The sequence below is a fragment of the Rhinopithecus roxellana genome, chromosome 14, assembly GCF_007565055.1.
Source record: "Rhinopithecus roxellana isolate Shanxi Qingling chromosome 14, ASM756505v1, whole genome shotgun sequence".
In the NCBI taxonomy this organism is placed as follows: domain Eukaryota; kingdom Metazoa; phylum Chordata; class Mammalia; order Primates; family Cercopithecidae; genus Rhinopithecus; species Rhinopithecus roxellana.
Genome location: NC_044562.1, coordinates 78,610,029 through 78,629,079, shown reverse-complemented (window position 1 = coordinate 78,629,079; position 19,051 = coordinate 78,610,029). Strand labels below are relative to the sequence as shown.

Genomic DNA, 19,051 nt, shown 5'->3' with positions numbered 1-19,051 from the left:
TTATTTTTGAAACAGAATCTCAGTCTGTCTCCCAGGCTGGAGTGCAGTGACGCAATCTCAGCTCACTGCAACCTCTGCCTCCCGGTTCAAGAGATTCTCTGCCTCAGTCTCCCGAGTAGCTGGGATTACAGGTACCCTCTACCACACTCAGCTAATATTTGTATTTTTAGTAGAGACGGGTTTCTCCATGTTGGTCAGGCTGGTCTCGAACTCCTGACCTCAACCTATCCACCAGCCTTGGCCTCCCAAAGTGGTAGGATTACAGGCATGAACCACTGCACCTGTACTTTTCATTTTATCATGTTATCTTGCTTCACTAAAATGTTCTCTTCAAAAGCGATGTGTAAATTAAATCATTGTTTATGAAATGTATTTAATACACTTGGTAAGTGGGCTTGCTGTTGTGTGGTATGGTTTTTTGTTGTTTTGCAGACAGGTTCTCACTCTGTTCCCCAAGCTAGAATGTAGTGGTGCAGTCATGGCTCACTGCAGCCTCGACCTCAAGTAATTCTCCCTCCTTGGCCTCCCAAAGTGCTGGGATTACAGGTGTGAGACACCATACCCCCGGCGACCTCCCAGGGTCAAGTGATTCTCCCCCCTCAGCCTCCCAAAGTGCTGGGATTACAGGTGTGAGAAGCCATGCCCCTAGCCAATGGGGTTGCTTTTTGTTTTTTTGTTTTTTAATTTCAAATACTAAATGGGCTTGCTTTTAAAGTATATCAACTGCGATGTATTTCTCATAGGAAAGAATCTCAGTGGAAAATAAATAGAAATCAGAGCTGGTAATTAAAGATTTGTTAATTGTGGGGTAAAGAGTTACCATATTTTAACAAGTATATTTTATGTTTAAGTGTAGTATTTTTATTTTGCTTGCACAATTTTAATGTTTTTATTTCATTATGAATTTCTTTGTTAGATTTCCTAAAAATTTGATTTTTGCCCCCTGCATATCCCTCAGGTTTATTAGTTTAGCATACATAAGTAGATTTTTTTTTTTTTTTTTTTTTTTTTTTTGAGACGGAGTCTCGCCCTGTCGCCCAGGCTGGAGTACAGTGGCGCCATCTCGGCTCACTGCAAGCTCCGCCTCCCGGGTTTGCACCATTCTCCTGCGTCAGCCTCCCGAGTAACTGGGACTACAGGTGCCCGCCACATCGCTCTGCTAGTTTTTTTGTATTTTTTTTTTTAGTAGAGACGGAGTTTCACCGTGTTAGCCAGGATGGTCTCGATCTCCTGACCTCGTGATCCGCCCGTCTCAGCCTCCCAAAGTGCTGGGATTACAGGCTTGAGCCACCGCGCCCGGCCTCAGATTATATGTTTTTGCATACCCACTCTGTCTTACTAGCAGCATTGGTATTGGATTCAGGTTAACAGTTGGGCTCATGAGACAAAATTAGCTTCCCCAGGCACTAAGGCTACTTACCCTTAAGAAAGGATATAGGACAGGAAACGGCATGGCTGGTACATCAACAGCATAGAGGAGCTCTCATGATTTCCAGGCACAGCTTGCGTATATCCCAAACACCTCACACTTGATAATGTACATGTTCCTTAGAAACACAACTGGGTAAGGAAGGATTAACTTAGTTCAGTGAAGCCATTACATCTACAGTCTGTTCAGATTTTATACCTTGTTCCCTTTCTCCAGTACAGCAACATCTCATCAGTACTGGAAAAGCAATCTGGACAGTGAACCAGAAGTTCTTGAAGTTACAAGTAACTTCAGCCAGATTTTCATGTGTCTTGGGTTTAGTATATTCCTATAAATTATCAGTTATAAATTTCAAGGATGATTCAGGCACAGCAGCACACGTGCCTGTAGTCTTAGCTACTCAGGAGGCTGAGGGAAGGAGGATTACTTGAGCCCAGGAGTTTGAGGCCAGCCTGTGCAACACAGCAAGACCCCATCTTCATAAATATATAAGTAAATAAACAAGGCTAGGCATGGTAGCTCACACTTGTAATCCCAACACTTACAGAAGTTGAGGCAGGAGGATCCCTTGAGCACAGGAGTTCGAGACCAGCCTAGGCAACATAGGGAGAACTTGTCTCTACAAAAATAAAAGTAAAAAAATTAGCAGGGCATGGTGGCATACACCAGTGTTCCCAGTTACTTAGGAAGCTGAGACAGAAGTATCACTTGAGCCCGGGAGGTCGAGACTGTAGTGAGCTAAGATCTTCACTCTAGCCTGGGCAACAGAGCAAGACCTTGTCTCAAAAAAAAAAAAGAAAGAAAAAAAGGCAAGGATAAATTTGTCAAATATCAAATCTTCAGATGTTCCTGAGGGTAAGGTGAGGCTAAAGGAAAGGTCACAAATCAGCTGTTAACCCTTTCAACTAAGGTTCTGTAACCAAACAGCCAACAGATAATCCAAAGATATATTTTCTTTGTTCTCCTTGACTTTTTATTATGGAAAATATTGATTTATACACAAGTGAATAAAATAGTATAACAAATACTTGTTCTTTACCTAGCTTTGGGAGTTTATATATGGCCAAACTTGTTTTACCCATCACTAGCCACTTTTCCCTTTCCTATTACTTTGAAACAAATTCCAGGCATAATATTTTATCAATAAATGTTATTTCTAAAAGATGATTCTTAAAAACAATACCATAATGATACATACATACACATTCCTAAATATAAAATATTCTGACAGTGTTCAGATTGTAACTGTTTCATTAATGTTAATTAATTTTTTGTTGTGTGAATCAATCCAAATAAAGTTCAGACATTGAAATTGGTCTTGTAAGTTGTGTTTTGTTTTTTAATAAATTCTCTTGCCATCTTGTTTTATGTTTCCTTGAAATGTATTTATCAAAAAAGGTCATTTGTCATGCAGCATTTTCTATAATTGAACACACTGGATTTTACTAATTGAATACTTACTATGTTATGTAATGTTGATCAGATGCAGTTGTGACTTGAAAAAATTCCTTCTAATGAAAACAGGAGTCACACAGGACAAGTTGTCTCAGTGTTCTGCAGCAGCCATGGCTTATCAGTGCCTCACAAGAAGTTGTAAAACAATGATTTTTTTTTGTTTGTTTTTGGTTTTTGAGACAGAGTCTCGCTCAATTTATTTTTCATTTATGCCTGGAATGCTTCTGACAAAGAGCTATTTCTGTTCATCTATTTCATTAGCAAGTGGTGCAGTTTGTACCAGAAAGGCAGGATGAATGCTTTATACTTTATGAGTATCACTATGAACTAATGGATTTCTATTATAATCTGATGTATTTCAATTTATTGTAGTTCTCATCTATATATCAATATTGTCCCATCTTTGGCCCCGGTTAGCCTCTTCAAATCCACCATGATTTGAATGAGTATATCTTTAGATAGGTCAAGCTCCTCCTAGTTTGTAGTATCTTCTTCTAATTCTTGTTATATTACACCTTCTAGCTTTACTTACTAATGTTAATTGAATGATCCTTTAAACTCTGAGTTTATTTACCCTTTTTAAAGCTACTGCTTCCTTAACTGAAATAAAATTTCAATTTAAAATGACTTTTTGTAGAGTCCCCAAAACATTCTGTTCATCATGGGCAATTGACTTCCCTCTGTTACCAGTCTCCTCTTGAGCTAGATTTCTTAATTATCAGAAGACTGCTCGGGCATTGAAATATAAGCCCATGCCAAAGAAATAAATTACTTACCTCTCCATGTTTCTGTAAAGCAGTTTTTCTGTTATTTTCCCGCACTAGTTCTGCCAATCTTGATAAAGAGGGAAAGTGGAAAACTACAAGATTAGAACGTGGGACTCTTGTTATTCTGTGCTTTTAGAAAACTTTCTTATTCACATGTTTGTTAACATTAGTTTAGCATTTTAGACTCACCTATTTTTTAAAGTTATTTGGATTAATACATACAACTTTGACTGATGAATTCTGGAGATCTGGACTCTAATCCTGAGTCTCGACTGCTTTCCTGTACTTTCCAGTTCACATAGCTGGATGATCTAAGTGCTAAATACTGGACTCAGTGAGAATCTGCAGAAAATTTAAATCTCCTTCCACAAAGTTCGTCTAAAAATTGTTGATCAAAACCTTTTTGTTTTTATTAAAGTTAAGAAAGAAGAAAAGAAAAGGCATAAATCATCATCATCTTCCTCCTCCTCATCTAGTGACTCAGATAGCTCAAGTGATTCTCAGTCCTCTTCTGATTCCTCTGATTCTGAAAGTGCTTCTGAAGAGAAATCAAAGAAAAGAAAAAAGAAACATAGGAAAAATTCCCGAAAACACAAGAAAGAAAAGAAGAAGCGAAAGAAAAGCAAGAAGAGGTCTTAATTTTACTTTTCTAATGCTAGCTTTATATTCTGATTCCCTTTTTATAAATAAATCTGTTAGGATTTGGGGTCAATTATATGAAACTGTTAAAATAGTGAGAAATATAGCATGGAGCCGTAAGACTTTTGATATTCCATAGTCTGTAGATTAAATTTTGGGTTCATTCATTTTCTTTTGAAACAAAACCCATCAGTTCATTTTTTGTGTACTCAATTAAATGATGGCTTTGGTGTTACAGATTTGTATGTTTTGTAGGAGGATTATGGGATTCATGAAAATTGCAGAAAACCACCAATTGTTTTTCCTATTTTCAGTAGCTCTTATGATAGCATAAGAGTAGAAAGCAGATAATATCCGTGTATTTTACTTTCTTTTCCATTTTGTTTGAAATAATCAGTGTTTGTACTAAAACTTGTCTTCATCTACCTGTTGCCTCAAAATGCAATTAATTTCTTTACCCATGTTTTAAAGTATTTTAAATTTATCAGAGCGCATTCCCCACATAGTTTCATATTTTTTATCCGTTTTGTAGGAAAATATTTTTTGAGAGTGTGATAATCGAAACATTTTGTTTTGTTTGTTTTTTGATTGGTTAGTTGGTTTGTCAGAGGAATAGAAGATTTTTCCCATGCGATCACATCTTTGGTAAGGACAGGATGTTTATATTATAGTGATATAAAGGAAAGAAATACCAACAATTGGATATTTGCATAAGGACATAATAACCAACTGTAACTTGTTTTGTGTGTTTCTGTTTGTTAAGTGCATCTAGTGAGAGTGAAGCTGAAAATCTTGAAGCCCAACCCCAGTCTACTGTCCGTCCAGAAGAGATCCCTCCTATACCTGAAAATAGATTCCTAATGAGAAAAAGTCCTCCTAAAGCTGATGAGAAGGAAAGGAAAAACAGAGAGAGAGAAAGAGAAAGAGAGTGGTATGTAAATGTGTATATTTTGTCTCACATGGTTTACTATAGAACTTTTCTTCTTTTTAAAAAGTTTTTATTTATTTTAAACGAGATTTAATTGACCTTGTCCCAAGAATGAAATCTTTTTAATAAAATGTTCTTCTGCAAAGTTCTTTTTTGCCAACCACATAATTAGAAAGGTAAATTGACAAGTAGATTGTGAAGTAGTTACACATGATAAACACTAATACAAAAAAGAGATGTTAAGCTGCATTCCAAACCAATAACAAGATACTGTTTAACCAGTAAAACAAGATAGTGTTTTATCGTGTTATTTGTGTACATTAAACTTTTAAGCAGATAAAAACCTTGGTTTTTCAGTTAGTCTAATAGGAAAAACTGCTGTTTTCCTTACTTGGTTTACAGTATTGTAATAAAAACTGATGTCATGTTCAAATCCTGAAAAAATTTTACTACATAAATCTACGTTATTAATATCTGTAATGCTAATTGTTCTTTATCAGTCATTTTAATACCTATGTCCAAAAGTAGAAAAGAATATTGAAATCTTTCTGTTAGTTATGATCAGAAATGCATTGTCATAATGCAAGTAATAACATTCTTGGCCAGGCATAGGGCTCATACCTGTAATCCCAGCACTTTGGGAGGCCAAGGTGGGCAGATCACTTGAGCTCAGGATTTTGAGACAAGCCTGGGCAACGTGGCAAAACCCCACCTCTACTGAAACAAAAAAATTAGCTGGGTATGGTGGTGCACGCCTGTAGTCCCAACTACTCAGGAGGCTGAGATGGGAAAATCACCTGAGCCCAGGAAGTTGAGGCTGCAGAGTGCAGTGATCATACCACTGAGCTCCAGCCTGGGTGACGGGAGTGAGACACCGTCTTAAAAAAAAAAAAAATTCTGAGTAATCTTTCTATATACTGCAATCCTTTCTATACAATAAAAATATAAAAATAAGATGTAGTATTTGAAACTTTGTAAATTTGAGGAGTTGGATTGAGTTAATTTTTCTGCTAGTATTGGAAAGGATGTTTCCAAGGAAATAAAGATTAAAGAAAAAGTATTTGAACAACTTTTCACATATCACTTACATGGATGTTGTTAATGCGCTAATTAAATATTAACTGATGTACTATTTTTGGAAAACAAACAGCTTCCCTTTTTGGTATAAACCATGATATGAATGTTTGACTAATTCAGACCAGCTTGTCGTTGCTTAGTTCATATTACTTAACATTTCTGTATAGTTCTGTTGCAACTTTTAAAGGATAATAAGGTACTTTGGGATAAGATAATTTTAAAATTGTTCTCTCGACAGCATTAGCACCTTCTGAGCTCTTCTACATTAATTTTTCTTAGCACTATCAAATTAGTTTCGTCTTAGTAATGAGTATATATAGCAGTATTTCTCAATAGGACATGATTGGCATTTTGAGGCAGAAAAGTTCTTCATGCTGACCACATTTTAAGGCCTTAGCATTTCTGCCTCCTGGGCCCTATTTACTAGTAGCACTCTCTGGTCATTCCATTTTGGCTTGATAACCACTGATTATACATTTGTCTTTTGTATCCATGGGGAATTGGTTTCAGGACCTCTTACAGATACCAAACTATGTAGATGTTTAAATCTCTTATAAAAAATAACATAGTATTTGCATATAATCTAATATTCCCATGTATTTTAAATCATCTCTAGATTACTTATAATATCTAGTATGTTATGATAATCTATATAATAATATAGTGTAAATGCTATGTAAATACTTGTTTTACTATATTTGGGGGTTTTTTAATTTCTTTATTTTTTCAGTCGGGTTTTTTCCCCTTCAGATAGTTTTAATCCCTGGTTGGTTGAATCTTCAGATGTGGAACCTCCGGATACAGGGATGAACTGTATATAGAATTTTAAATTTGTTAATTTAAGATGAATAAAGCTGTATTCTACAGAATCATTTTTATTTTTATTTTATTATTATGGTTTTTTGTTTGTTTGTTTGAGACAGAGTCTTGCCCTTTCACGCAGGCTGGAGTGCAGTGGCGTGATCTCAGCTCACTGCAACCGCCGCCTCCCGGGTTCAAGCGATTCTCCTGCCTTGGCCTCCTGAGTAGCTGGGACTACAGGCACGTGCCACCACGCCCAGCTAATTTTTTGTATTTTTAGTAGAGATGGGGTTTTACTGTGTTAGCCAGGATGGTCTCGATCTCCTGACCTCGTGATCCGTCCACCTTGGCCTCCCAAAGTGCTGGGATTATAGGCATGAGTCGCTGTGCCCGGCCCAGATTCATTTTTATTAAAATCACATGTCATGGGGCCGAGCATAGTGGCTGACATCTGTAATCCCAGCACTTTGGGAGGCCTTGGCGGGTGGATTGCTTGAGCTCAGAGGTTCAAGCCTGGGCAACATGGTGAAACCCTGTCTCTACCAAAAATACAAAAAATTAGCCAGGCATGGTGGTGCATACCTGTAGTCCCAGCTACTTGTGAGACTCAAGTGGGAGGATAGCTTGGAACCAGGAAGACAGAGGTTGCAGTGAGTCAAGATCACACCACTTCACCCCAACTTGGGTGACGGAGTAAGACCCTGTCTCAAAAGAAATAATAATAAAGGACTTTTTTTTTTTGAGACAGAGTCTTGCTCTGTTGCCAGGCTGGAGTGCAGTGGCGCAATCCCGACTCACTGCAACTCTGCCTCCTGGGTTCAAGCAATTTTCCTGCCTCAGCCTCCTGAGTAGCTGAGATTACAGGCACGTGCTACCACGCCCGGATAATATTTGTATTTTTAGTAGCGACGGGGTTTCACTATGTTGGCCAGGATGGTCTCGATCTCTTGACCTTGTGATCCGCCCGCCTTGGCCTCCCAAAGTGCTGGGGTTACAGGCGTGAGCCACCACACCCGGCCAACAAAAGTTGTTTTTTAAAAATGCGTTAACTTTCTCTTTGCTTCCTTCTAGTAATCCACCTAACTCCCAGCCTGCTTCATACCAGAGACGACTTTTAGTTACTAGATCTGGCAGGAAAATTAAAGGAAGAGGACCACGGGTAGGTGATTCTTTCCCCCAGAGATCTTCACAATACTGCATTTGTCTTCCTTAAATAATTTTAGGGTGTTTCTTAAATATTATTTTAATGTGCAAGTAAGTAAAATTTAGGGGAGATGCAGACATTGAATTATATATTCTCTTTCTTAAACAGCTTCTGTATGTTGGTACTTCACAACAGAAAATCCATGAGATATAAATAGATTTTACATTTACATGGTATAAAATGGGATCGAGGTCTTTCTTGTCTCCCTTGTTACTTTGCAATCACTGTATCTCTATTCTTGTTAAAAATAAATAAAACTTAACCTTATTCTTGTATTTTATTTTTTTTATTTACTAGAGTGTCTTCATCAGAATTTAAATATCTTCTGCTTTCAAAACTTTATAGAAACTTGGCTACACTTTTCTATCTCATGTCTTCACTTCCTACTTATTCCTCAAGCATTTCAGTTGTCTTCCACTAGCACTGTTCTGCTGAAAACAGCACTTGATACATAATTAGCTCCATATCACAAAATCCAGTGAATCATTTTTAGTCTTCATCTTACTTACTCCTTGTAATATTCTTTCCACGTTTATTTTTTTTTTAAGATGGAGCCTCACTCTGTTGCCCAGGCTGGAGTGCAGTGACGTGATCTTGGCTCACTGCAACCTCTTCCTCCCAGGTTCAAGCAGTCCTCCTGCCTCAGCTCCCTGTAGTAGCTGGATTACACCATGCCCAGTTAATTTTTGTATTTTTAGTAGATATGGGGTTTCACCGTGTTGGCCAGGCTGGTCTCAAACTCCTAACCTCAGGTGATCCATCTGCCTCGGCCTCCCAAAGTGCTGGGATTACAGGCATGAGCCACTGCGCCCGGCCTCCACATTTCTTTTATAACGTATTCTTCCTATCTCTCTAGCCAGTCTGTTGTAAATTTCTAATGCAAGTTCATACTCCTTAAACTGACCTTTTTTTTTTTAAGACAGGGTCTCACTTTCACCCAGGCTGGAGTGCAGTGGTACAATCAAGGAACACTGCAGCCTCAACCTTGCAGTCTCAAGCAATCCTCCCACCTCGGCCTCCCAAGTAGCTGGGACTACAGGTGTGCACCACCACATCTGGCTAATTTTTGTATTTTTTTGTAAAAATGGGATTTCGCCATGTTGCCCAGACTGGTCTCGAACTCCTGAGCTCAAGCAATCTGCCTGTCTCAGCCTCCCAAAGTCCTAGAATTACAGGCATGAGCCACTGAGTCCAGAGTGGGATCTGGGATCTTTGAGATTCACTGTCTAATCTTTTTTTTAAATAGTCGCCAGAATTGTCATTTAAAAATGAAAGTCTGATTTTTGTGCCACTCCTTTACCGTTGATCTTAGGATAAATCCAAAATTACTACGATGGCCTATGACACTTCACAAAACCTAGTCCTTGCTTACCTCATCAGTGTTACCTAGTACTAGTTTCCCTTGTAATTTTTAGCTTTGGCCATATTTGATCTGTCTTTTCTTTTTAACTCAGAACCTTCCTATCTCAGCATCTTTTCCCTTTTCCTTTTATACACATTCTATTGTAGCTGCATATATGTTTAACATAACTAATTATATGTTCATTCACATGTTCTCCAAGTCCTGTAGACTATAAGTTCCAGGAAAGCACACTCATATATCTTGGCTCACTAATGTTCTCTCAGTATATAGTAGAGTGTTTGGTCATCCTAAGGGTTGAATAAGTGAACATCTACACATTTACTCTATTTTCTCCACAATATGAGAAATGGTTGCTTTGAAACATTAAGTATATATAACACTTAGATTGAACTTGGCAACTTATAAGTTGCTCTAGCATTACTTGGATAGGACTCTTCCATGGAGAAGACGTGTATGGCTAGTGGCTAGAGTTTTTGTGATTAATGTTTCTTAACTTAGAATTTGCAACATGACAACTTAAGTTTCTCTGCCTCATTGATTTCCTAAATGAAAATTGGGAAATTTTAGTAATTTTCAGGGCATAGAAATATCAGGCATTTTATTTTAACCTAGAAACATATACTTTTTAGCTACTGTTGTAATGCTTTTTATGTATTATTTTGTACCCCTTACTACCTCCTGACCCTCACCTCAGTACTTCCCTCCTTCCCAGCACTCGTGTGAGTCCCTCTATATTTTATACATTAATTTTTCCCCCTTTTAATTTTCTTTAGCGTTACCGAACTCCTTCCAGATCCAGATCAAGGGATCGTTTCAGACGTAGTGAGACTCCTCCACATTGGAGGCAAGAGATGCAGAGAGCTCAAAGAATGAGGGTATCAAGTGGTGAAAGATGGATCAAAGGGGATAAGTAAGATTTAACTATTATTTCAAATGTAATAAGTATTTGTTTTTACTATTATACATAAAGTTATTGTCATTTTAATTATTGTTGAATACTTTAAGAAGAGTAGAATATCATTTTAGCCAATAATATCTACAATTCTTTTTCTAATAACATTTCCCCAATCCTTTTCTTATTTTTTAGGAGTGAGTTGAATGAAATAAAAGAAAATCAGAGAAGTCCAGTTAGAGTAAAAGAGAGAAAAATAACGGATCACAGGAATGTATCTGAGAGTCCAAACAGAAAAAATGAAAAGGAAAAGAAAGTTAAAGACCATAAATTTAACAGCAAAGAGAGAGACCTCAGAAGAAATTCAGAAAAAGATGATAAATATAAAAACAAAGTGAAGAAAAGGGCCAAATCTAAAAGTAGGAGTAAGAGTAAAGAGAAATCAAAGAGTAAAGAAAGAGATTCAAAACATAATAGACATGAAGAAAAGAGGATGAGGTCACGGAGTAAAGGAAGGGATCATGAGAATGTTAAAGAAAAAGAAAAGCAGTCTGATTCTAAAGGAAAAGATCAGGAAAGGAGTAGAAGTAAAGAGAAGTCTAAACAGTTAGAATCAAAGAGTAATGAGCATGATCATAGTAAAAGTAAGGAAAAGGATAGACGTGCACAATCCAGGAGTAGAGAATGTGATATAACTAAAGGTAAACACAGTTATAATAGCAGAACAAGAGAACGAAGCAGAAGTAGGGACAGAAGCAGAAGAGTGCGATCAAGAACCCATGACAGAGATCGCAGCAGAAGCAAGGAGTACCATAGATACAGAGAACAGGAATACAGGAGAAGAGGACGGTCACGAAGCCGAGAGAGAAGAATGACACCAGGAAGATCAAGAAGTAAAGATAGAAGGAGAAGGAGGAGAGACTCACGGAGCTCAGAGAGAGAAGAATGTCAAAGCAGAAACAAAGAAAAATACAGAAACCAAGAAAGTAAGAGCTCACACAGAAAAGAAAATTCTGAGAGTGAGAAAAGAATGTACTCTAAAAGTCGTGATCATAATAGCTCAAATAATAGCAGGGAAAAAAAGGCTGATAGAGATCAAAGTCCCTTCTCAAAAATAAAACAAAACAGTCAGGACAATGAATTAAAGTCCTCTACATTGAAAAATAAGGAGGATGAGAAGATCAGATCCTCAGTGGAAAAAGAAAACCAAAAATCAAAGGGTCAAGAAAATGACCATGTACATGAAAAAAATAAAAAATTTGATCATGAATCAAGCCCTGGAACAGATGAAGACAAAAGTGGATGAGTGAGTGATATAAACTTCCATTCTGTTTCGAATTTTAAGTTTGAGAGACTTGCTAATGAATCTCCTTTATGTTGTTTTCCTTTTCATTGTTTTTGGGTTGTTTTATGTTTGTCCTTTTTTTTCTTAATGTGGATTTCATTGAGTTGATCTTTTGATAATCTGCAATGTGGATAATTTGTACTGCTAAAGTTTTAATAAACTTGAAATGAGAAAAACACTTTGGTGTAGTACTGTGTGCTGTGTTTAACTATTTTATGTATGCATTACTGTGTTGCAACAATTAGCCAATAGCATCCTAATTTGTTTAGTCAGCCATTTGGAATGGTTGCAATGCATTGTTACAAAAGCGTGTGTTTCTCATGATTAAAGTAACTTTAGAAGCCACTAGAAGACATCTTGTATAGATTTTCTGATTGCGTTAATAATAGAGGTTTGCAGCGGTTTCTTTTAATTACACAGAAGCAGGGTCCTAATAACCTGAGATCTTAAGTCATAACTTTTGATTTTATAGTAATTTGTGCTTTAAATAGATGTTTAGTTATTTATATTGCACTTCATATTCTATTCTTTATAGTTTCAGCCATAGCTTGTTTCCTATTAATGCTTTTCCTGTCTAGTTGTGTTTTACTTAACTGCCTATAAAAATCATAAGAGTAATTTTTTTTCAGTTGATATACTGATTGAGCTTGAGTTGCTGTTATACAGCATTTGACAGAAACTATACCTTGGAAAATCAGATTGTGATTCTCAATTCTGTGTTGCTTTTGGTTTGAAGAGTTTTGGGAACGTTTTAATTGTTATTACCCTTCTCTAAAATTTAAAAAAAAGAAAAAAAGCTTTTCTCATTAAAACATACCATTTGCACAGGTCCTTAAGCTATACAGATTCTAAAAATTGTTAGTATTGAAGCATTACCTTCTAAGATTTCTCTTTTGGCCTCCAACCTATATAGAGTTGAGTGTTAACTCTGCATGGATTTTGTTTCTTTCTTTTAATTGAACTGCTCTAACTCTCATAGCTAGTTCCAAGTGGCAAGAAAATGCATCTTTTCTATATATGTATCATGATAGGCTATAGCATGTTTATGACTCTGGTTTCTTTCTATTCAAGTGGTTTTATACCATTACTGTTAATGTTATTTTAACTTGGCATGTATAACATTGCCATATAGAGTAGAGTAGAAAGTTGCAAATTTTGATAGTTTACAGAGTTAAACACTAAACATATCCAAAGTCCATTTAGAGTTTTGGGTGTTGTATTTTGCCATTTTTGTGATGTGTGGCCTTTTATTCTGTAATGTCATTTCAAAATAAAACATTGAACATCCAGCAAACATAAAACCTGCCTCATTTGAAAGGAAATTTCAAAATTCCAATTAATAGTATTCTCTAGAGAGTTTTGTACTTTAGTATTTGTCAGTGTAGTGTCAACTCTGTTACCAAGATAGCTTCTTGGTAAATCCGGTAGCTACTCAATGCTATTTGTACTGAATAAAGCAGTGCTTAACATGATACTTCCCATTACTGATTAATGCAATATTGATATATTTGGCGTTGTGGTAGCTGTTGCAGAATGAATAGTGTAATGACCATAAGATTGTTTGGAAAATTGTAATACAGATATCCACAATGAATTCTTCCCAAATTTTTTTTTTCTGATGATAAAAGTTGTAGATGTTTATTATAATCCAGGGTGATTGATTCCTTAGAGACTGACCACAAACCCACATTAGGGATAATTGAGTCTGAGTGCCCAAGCTATATAACGTTACGTATTTTAAGCAAGTTATTGTTTGTCCTAATTTCAGTTAACTGCATTTTAAAATTGTTGTTATAAACTATTTGAGCTTTAATAAAGGTGCTATTTAAGAAAGGATTTCTAATAACAGTTAAGTCCATGCTAAGTAAAAATTCTTATATGTTGTCTGATCCCAGAGCTTTATCTAAAAATTATACACAAGGATGTCCAAATCTTAAAGAGTTTCAAAAAGGAACCATAGGGAGAAAATTGTAGTAATTTCTATATGCAGTATTCTGTTTGGGTTATCAAAAGAGCAACTCCATGCTCCGCATTATTGATAGTCCTTATTTTAAAGTTGTATTAGCTCTCTTTACAGAACAGATGTGAAGGAGTTGAGAGAAGGACAATCAACTAGATTTTATTTTTAGAATATAAACTTTTTTTTTTTTTTTTTTTTTTTTTTTTTTTGAGACGGAGTCTCGCTCTGTCGCCCAGGCTGGAGTGCAGTGGCCGGATCTCAGCTCACTGCAAGCTCCGCCTCCCGGGTCCACGCCATTCTCCTGCCTCAGCCTCCCGAGTAGCTGGGACTACAGGCGCCGCCATCTCGCCCGGCTAATTTTTTGTATTTTTTAAGTGGAGACGGGGTTTCACTGTGTTAGCCAGGATGGTCTCGACCTCCTGACCTTGTGATCCGCCCGCCTCGGCCTCCCAAAGTGCTGGGATTACAGGCTTGAGCCACCGCGCCCGGCCGAATATAAACATTTTTTAAATGACTAAACAGCATTAACTGTACCTCAAGATCTGTACATGCATCTGAATAGCACATGGCTCAAATGGTACTTTCCTTTTGTTACATTTAGTAGTTGTGCCATCTTTAGTTTTTGCTTTGGACATTGTTTTCCTAAAAGTCAACTATTACTTTCCCATCAAGTTGGTTTTATAGTTATGTCTGAATTTATGGTTCATGTCAAAGTATCTTTGACTTAATATCCTTTTAAAAATATTTAAGCTGATGTATTTTTATTGCTCAGTTGGTGATAGCTGAGAAAACTTTTTCAATATGTGGAATTTTCATGGTTATTTTGTATGAATTATTTTTCTGGGTAAGCCATCTGCCACAGAAATTGACACTATGGTGAGATTAATGTTAATGAAATACGCAGTAGAGAAGCTACTGGATTGCTTTAAAACATTCTTTGATTAAATTACTCTATAGTTGGTAAGTTCATAGAGCAATGTAGTTTTCTTTCAAGTTACTTAATTGAAGCCCTCAGAATTTGCAAAGAATTTATCTGATATATCTGCCTTTGCACAAGTGTGATACTGATGCATGGACGGCTGTGCTGAATGGCCTTTGATATTTGTGCCTAGTGGAAGGTATGGAGCTAAACAATTAAAGATCTCTTCATTATGGATAGGCACACATTGGATCTCTGGTATTTTGGGTGTATTTTGGGTAGTGGTATTAACTTGACAATTCTAATTTATTTTAGTTAGTATATGTAGCAAGTTAGTATGTTTTTTAGTAGTTTATTGTACTTCATTCCAGTTAGTAATATAGTTTTCATCACATTAAACTTTTTATGCTAAATTTCTGTAGAAGCTTGTTGAGTTTGCCTTCACCAGAAGGTACTTTAAATACCTACCATACAGCTGATTTGTTATAAAGAAACAAAGTGGGTATTCTTTTTCCTTTTGATTATGTTTACTGTAATTATTTCATTTTGGATTAACACATTTACAACTGAATAAACTAAGGATTATAGGTTAATAAGCTGTTTATTGTGAAAAGATGTGTTTTGTTACAAATACTTGTTTTAAAAATTAATAAGCCCCAGGAAGTACAGCATTGACTGGCACAACTGCCCCCAGTGGGCTTCCCAACTAACTGCCTTCAGTGGATTCAGGCAAGTGCAAAGTCTTTGGCCTGTTATGTGACGAAGAGGTATATATTAAAGGGAAAGAAAAATGACATGAATAAGAAAATCCCATCAATAACGTTGAAGTAGGGAGTTGTTGAGGGGTTTGGTTTGTTTTAAAAGTTATGGGAAGGAGTGGTGGGGTGGATTTGTGTTTGACTTTTTTTATTTAAGCAAATTCCATATGTTACCAAAAGCACATGCTGTATATTTTCTTCCCCTATTGTGTGTATATAGTATTTTGAAAGATAAATGAATTGGGTATTTGTATGTGGGATGTACAAAATTGTGGCCGCTCTCTTTGTGGAAGGAAAAAACATAAATGAAGTTAATGCACTTCTTTTCCTAGCCCAAAAGTCACTGTGATTATATTTTTTTAATGAAATTTAGAAATAAAGCTGTTGTCTTCTCAATTGTAAAATTAGTTTCAAAATGCTGCTTCTCTTATCATTAGTCTAGTAATTGTTGAACTGTTTTCTGCAAACTGCATTTTACAAAATTTAAACTTGGAAGCTGTATTAACTTTTATAGTTAAACATTGTATTAAATAAACTATACTATAATAAACAGTTTGGTTTTGTATTTTTTAAATTGTATTATCCCGCCTTTTAAAATTCAAAAGCTAAATAATGAAAATAAATCAATTAAAACATACTTTTCCTCTCAGAGATACACAGTTATTTACATCATGAAGAAACTGAACAAAGAGTTTTTAACAATACTGAGCTTTAAGAATTTAACCAGCAGGGACAATTTCCAGGTTTGAGAATAAGTTCTAATGTAAATATTTAATCATAATACTTCAGATTGTAGTGTGTCTTTTGCCCGAGCAAACTTTTAAGGTTAAGCTCAGAATTTGTATTACTGTCTGCTAGAGTACTACCATTTGCTTCTTAAGTCCTCCGCATTTTTTTCAGCATTAGGATCCTGTGTCTATAACACAGTGGTAAAGTCATGTAAACATAAATGTTAATTGAATTCTGTAAAACAATTACCTAGTTTGGGGGTGTTTTTTCTTACGTTAGACATATTTAAGGAAAATGCAGTTAGTTAACTTGAGAGTGAGTCATTGAAAATATATGCCTAGTTATACTAAATATTGGCATTGAAAAAAGGTATATACCTGGGTAAAAACCTGAATATTTAGTAGTTTGTATTAACAGGTGAATATTAAACTCTCAAAATCTGGAGTGTTCTTAAAAGCTTTATCCAAGAAAATGTATAAAATGTGAGTGCAACAAATGAACTGCAAATTGTGTATTAAAATACTTCAGGCATCAATTTGCTTTTTCTATTCCCTTTTTTGGGGGGGGAGGGAAGGAGTCTCGCTCTGTCACCCAGGCTGGAGTGCAGTGGTGCGATCTCAGCTCATTCACTGCAAGCTCCGCCTCCCCAGTTCACACCATTCTCCTGCCTCAGCCTCCTGAGTAGCTGGGACTACAGGCGCCCACCACCATGCCCAGCTAATTTTTTTTTTTTTTTTTTTTTTTTTTGCATTTTTAGTGGAGACAGGGTTTCACCGTGTTAGCCAGGATGGGCTCCATCTCCTGACCTCGTGATCTGCCTGCCTCGGCCTCCCAAAGTGCTGGGATTACAGGTGTGAGCCACCACGCCCAGCCTGCTTTTTCTGTTTACTTTCTAGGTTTCTTTCCTTTTTTTTTTTTGAGACGGAGTCTAGCTCTGTCGCCCAGGCTGGAGTGCAGTGGTCGGATCTCAGCTCACTGCAAGCTCCGCCTCCTGGGTTTAGGCCATTCTCCTGCCTCAGCCTCCCGAGTAGCTGGGACTACAGGCACCCGCCACCTCGCCCGGCTAGTTTTTTGTATTTTTTTTAGTAGAGACGGGGTTTCACCGTGTTAGCCAGGATGGTCTTGATCTCCTGATCTCGTGATCCGCCCGTCTCGGCGTCCCAAAGTGCTGGGATTACAGGCTTGAGCCACCGCGCCCGGCCTAGGTTTCTTTCCTAAACATATTTCCTTACCTGATAACTTTTTGTTTTCATAATTTTTATATTTCCCCGCTCCCATCAAAGTCCTCTCAGGACTCAGAATGCCTTGTTCCAAGTTATGTCTTTGCCACAGATTTTATCTACGAGTTTCTCTTATCAAATTAGCAGATTAGAGCAGTTGAGTTTCCACTGCTGTGCCATTCAGTTCTTTTCACTGAATTATTTTGTGATTATTCAAAAACATTGTGTAGCCTTACCTTTCTTCTCAATGTCCTTTAGTAGAAAGCCCAGCCCAATTTAAAGTAAAATAAATTGTATATGTAAGGCAGAAAAACTAGTAATGTCTGGTGTTTTATGTTATCCTGCACTCAAGCTAAGTTGGTTGTATAACAAATTTATGTAATTAACCATTTCGTAGAAACTTACTTCCTGTTTTATAATATGGGAGAAGATAGCTGTCTAAAATTACTAATTACCACTACATATTGTATTTATGTAATTTAAAGGAAAGGATATATAGCAGAAGTTCCCAGACTTTCTTGGTTCACTTTACCTGTGCGTCTCAGTAATTTTAACATGGTGTTATCCCTGGGCCAGAAGAAATACCTAACATCTGTTTATTAAATAGTTTAAAAGGCCAGGAGCACACCTATAATCCCAAAACTTTGGGAGGCTGAGGCAAGAGGATTGCTTGAGTCCAAGAGCTTGAGGCTGCAGTGAGTTGTGATCATGCTACTGCACTCCAGCCTTGGCCACAGGTGAGACCCAATCTCTAATAAAAAAATAAATAGAAAGTTCACATAGCTAAAGTATATCTAACAACTTAGCCATCTGAAATTTTAAAAAATATGTTTACAGTTCCATTCTTAACCACAATGAGTTACTAATGGGATGTCTGCAACTGTTGGTCACAGCACAACTTCTCAAACCTCAGAATCAGATCACACCATCCTCTCCTATAATACATTGATTTTGTGCAATATATGTTTTATCCCATCAACTGCTGAAAATCCAGCTTTACAGACAGGATGTCATCAAAAGGCAGAGTTTTAGTATGTTGAACTACCTCTAGCTAGTCTTACAGATGTCAGGTAATTTGTTTCAAAAGTTTAAACTGTCCCACCAGCTGTGCCTTTGTGAGTTCACTGTGGTTCCTCAGTATGCCTTGGCACACAATTTAGGAATCAGTAGATACAGTGTTAAAATAACCAGCTATTTTACTTCTTTAAAACAGTTTTTTTTTAAAAACCTGAGGTCCATAAACCCACAAACAGTAACTCAGAATGGTGGTTGCCCACATAATCTGCCATTTTAAAAAAGTATAACCCAGATATACTGAGCCACAATGTTGGATGTATGTTAGTCACTGTGCTGTGCAGTCTATTAGAGGGCATTGTGGAAGTCCTTAAAACTATATGCAGAATTGTAGAGTATATGTGTGTGTGTACCTTACTGCTGTAAAAGCCACTAAGTTTTACCAGATTCCAAGAGGCTCATGACATAAGTAATGTTTGCTCAAGACTTGGTCTCTTAGAGAATGATATACTGAACAATTTACACCTTTACCCAGCATTCCCATTTGTAGG

At 36.7% G+C, this 19,051-nt stretch overlaps 1 protein-coding gene across 3 annotated transcripts in view; it reads left to right on the top strand.

Moving 5' to 3' along the window:
• The window catches only part of PPIG (peptidylprolyl isomerase G), a 55,417-nt gene extending 43,339 nt beyond the window's left edge, over positions 1 to 12,078 (top strand). For all 3 annotated transcript variants that reach the window (XM_010354428.2, XM_010354429.2, XM_030916632.1), the window contains 5 exons: positions 4,070 to 4,283; positions 5,054 to 5,221; positions 8,168 to 8,255; positions 10,437 to 10,573; positions 10,751 to 12,078. In XM_010354428.2, the coding sequence (XP_010352730.1) occupies positions 4,070 to 4,283; positions 5,054 to 5,221; positions 8,168 to 8,255; positions 10,437 to 10,573; positions 10,751 to 11,861 (1,718 nt within the window). In that variant the 3' untranslated portion in view covers positions 11,862 to 12,078. The remainder of the gene's footprint in view (positions 1 to 4,069; positions 4,284 to 5,053; positions 5,222 to 8,167; positions 8,256 to 10,436; positions 10,574 to 10,750) is intronic.
• Positions 12,079 to 19,051: the final 6,973 nt, after the last annotated feature.